This window comes from Centropristis striata, chromosome 1 (genome assembly GCF_030273125.1).
Source record: "Centropristis striata isolate RG_2023a ecotype Rhode Island chromosome 1, C.striata_1.0, whole genome shotgun sequence".
Taxonomy (NCBI): Eukaryota; Metazoa; Chordata; class Actinopteri; order Perciformes; family Serranidae; genus Centropristis; species Centropristis striata.
In genome coordinates this window covers 1801648-1804623 of record NC_081517.1, presented here as the reverse complement: position 1 = coordinate 1804623, position 2976 = coordinate 1801648, and the positions used below count along the sequence as shown (strand labels likewise).

The window sequence follows — 2976 nt, the reverse complement described above, 5'->3', positions numbered from 1 at the left end:
CACATGTTCATCACGGACTCTGGGTGCTGGATTTAAACGCTGGATTTTACTATCACATCTTTTGCAACAGGGGCTTTTTGTGGGACTGGCTTGGACTTGAGATAAAACTTTGAACTGTTTAGACTTTAAACTGTTGTAATACATTTTATTTCTAATGCACTTTTTATCAGCAGATCTCAAAGTGCTTAACAAGTAAAATCATTTTAAAAACAACTCAATAGAGGTAGGTTAAAAAGTCGGTTTCAAGTTTATCATTTGTAGGCCTTTCTGAATAAAAACGTTTTCAGGCCTGTCCTGAAGGAGTCGAGGCTCTGAGTGTTGTTCTTCCAGTGGACTTCCTGGAGGCTCCACATCTTTAACACCTCACTGTGGAATCCTTCTTTCTTCTCCTCCACTCATGGATTCCCAAGGCGGTCCATACCTGAACAAGAGGGCCCTGTGCTCCCCGCTGGGAGCTGCCCGCCTCTGTCAGTTAGCCATGGGCTGTGCTGTGATCGCCATGGTGGTCCACAGCGCCGGCTACAGCGGCTCACACGGCGTGTTCTGTATGGCGGCGTGGTGCTTCTGCTTCGCCATGACGGTCGTGGTGTTTTTCCTGGACGCCACTCGTCTCTACAGCTGCCTGCCCGTATCCTGGGACAACCTCACGGTCACATGTGCTGCCTTCGCCACGCTCATGTAAGTCACATGCTCCATGTGTTGCTGTGGACCGCCAGGCTGGCCTTAGCATGAGGAGAAGTTATCACTTATCACTTAACAACCATAAAACAAATGTGTGTCCACCCACACACAAGTCAGATTCACTGCAAAGATGCATCAATCATCAGACCCAAACTTTGTATATAGATAACTTGGAAATGAGTCAAAAGTATTTATGAAGACTGTGTAGTAGGGCTGGGCGATATGGACCAAAAGTCATATCCCGATATATTAAGGCTGAATATCTATATACGATATATATATATATATATATATATTTTAAAGGTACTCAAAGTTGCTTGGTAACATAGTATGGTATAGTATAGTATGTATTGTGTTTACAGCTTTTTGTGCTGCCACCAAGTTGACAAAAATGAATGAGTAAAAAAGAAAATCCAGTTTAAGGTCCTCCAACGTGCATAGTCAGACCTTTAAAGCCAGCTCATGGTCTGTCTGTCCCATTTTAACGCTCCAGAGCAGGGGTGTCAAACTCTGGCCCGGGGGCCAAATTTGGCCCGCAGTGTAATTTTATTTGGCCCGTGAGGCAATACCAAATTATTATATTATTATTGTACTATAAAAGCTGACCCGCCGGTATTATACGGCGCATTTACAGCTAATACTACAAATCCCACAATGCCCTGCTGTTGTTTTGGCGCGTCAATCAGGACAGGACCCAGAAACGCTCCTCTGTGACAGTCGTCATAGCAACCTCAAGCTAGAGCTGTCTCCCAGCTACCCCTTCCCAAAAATGGAGAAAAGAAAGGCAGAATTTATTAACCTGTTGAAAAAGTTTATTTTGATATTTAAATCAGAAGGATGCAAATAGAAAAGAGGCATATGAGTTTTATTTAATTTTTATTTAATAAATTAATGACATTGATGTGTTTTTTATTTGAAATTTGATTTTGCATGTCTGCACTATTTAGTTATATATTGTATGTTTATAAGCGTTGCTGGTTCCATATTCAATGTTAAAGCAAAACATGTTTGGTATATATTAAAAGGTTTATTTGTTCAATGTTGGCCCGCGATTTTATTCAAGATTTAAATTTTGGCCCATTGTGTATTTGAGTTTGACACCCCTGCTCCAGAGCATCTTTTTGTCCTCATATCTCCTGTTTTTCTGTCTTCTCCAGGTATGTGACAGCCTCAGTGGTCTACCCACTCTTCTTCGTCCGGTCTGAGTGTCCCTACGCCGGCTGCGATGTCCGAAATTTCCGCATCGCCGTGACCGTCTGCTCCATCCTCGCCGCTCTGGCCTACGGGGCCGAAGTGGCCCTGGTCCGAGCCAGGCCGGGCCAGGCCGTGGTGGGCTACATGGCCACCGTCTCCGGCCTCCTCAAAGTGGTTCAGGGCTTCGTGGCCTGCGTCATCTTTGGAGCTCTGGCCAACGGCAGCGAGTACTCCCGCTACGCCGCCACAATCTTCTGCGTGGTCGTCTACGCTTTCTGCTTCGCTCTGACCGCGGTGGTGGTCATCATGACGGTGTGCGGGCGCACCAAGGCGGTGCGCTGCTTGCCCTTTGACCGCTTCGTGGTGGTCTGCACCCTCCTGGAGGTCCTGCTCTACCTGAGTGCCTCAGTGGTGTGGCCCGTGTTCTGCTTTGACACCAAATACGGGTCTCCATGGAGACCGTCGTCGTGTCCTCGGGGGAAGTGTCCGTGGGACAGCAAGCTAGTGGTGGCCGTCTTCTCTTTTGTTAACTTTGGGCTGTATGTAACGGATCTGATCTACTCCCAGAGGATACGCTACATCTCCTCACATGGGCCCAGTCGCTCACGAGTGTAGCGCCAATATGGGAGCATTTTATCGGCTTAACAGGTTTAAGTTATGAATCTGCTTCACTGTTTATGATTTTTTGCTTTTTGTATTTCTTTGATATTTAAAGACACAGAAAACACCGAGGGGGAGAAACTACGGAAGTGCATTGCATTCAAAGGATTAAAAAAAATAGACACCTTATCTCATAATTATGTACGGTACGGAAGCCCTGAACCGCAAGTGAAGAACATTTTTTTTGAGATGTTATCTCGTTATTTCAAGATAATATCTCATTATTTCGAGATAATACACATATGTAAAAAAAAAAAAAAATAAGAATTAAAAAAAAAATATCTTCCAAAATGTTTTTTTTCTTCAGATATTTTCTCGTTATTTCGAGATAACACACCTATGTAAAAAAAAAAAATAAAAAAAAAAATTATTTTTATTTTTTTCGAAATAATGAGATAATATCTGAAGAAAAAAAAAATTTGGAAGATTATTTTTTTTTAA

The 2976-nt window shown here is 43.3% G+C and overlaps 1 protein-coding gene across 1 annotated transcript; it reads left to right on the top strand.

Moving 5' to 3' along the window:
• The first annotated feature begins 397 nt into the window (after positions 1–397).
• LOC131983022 (myeloid-associated differentiation marker-like protein 2) lies at positions 398–2601 on the top strand. Its single transcript, XM_059347617.1, has 2 exons — positions 398–678; positions 1839–2601. The coding sequence occupies exons 1-2, from the start codon at positions 398–400 to the stop codon at positions 2488–2490; spliced, it is 933 nt and encodes a 310-aa protein (XP_059203600.1). The 3' UTR covers positions 2491–2601.
• The last annotated feature ends 375 nt before the right edge of the window (positions 2602–2976 follow it).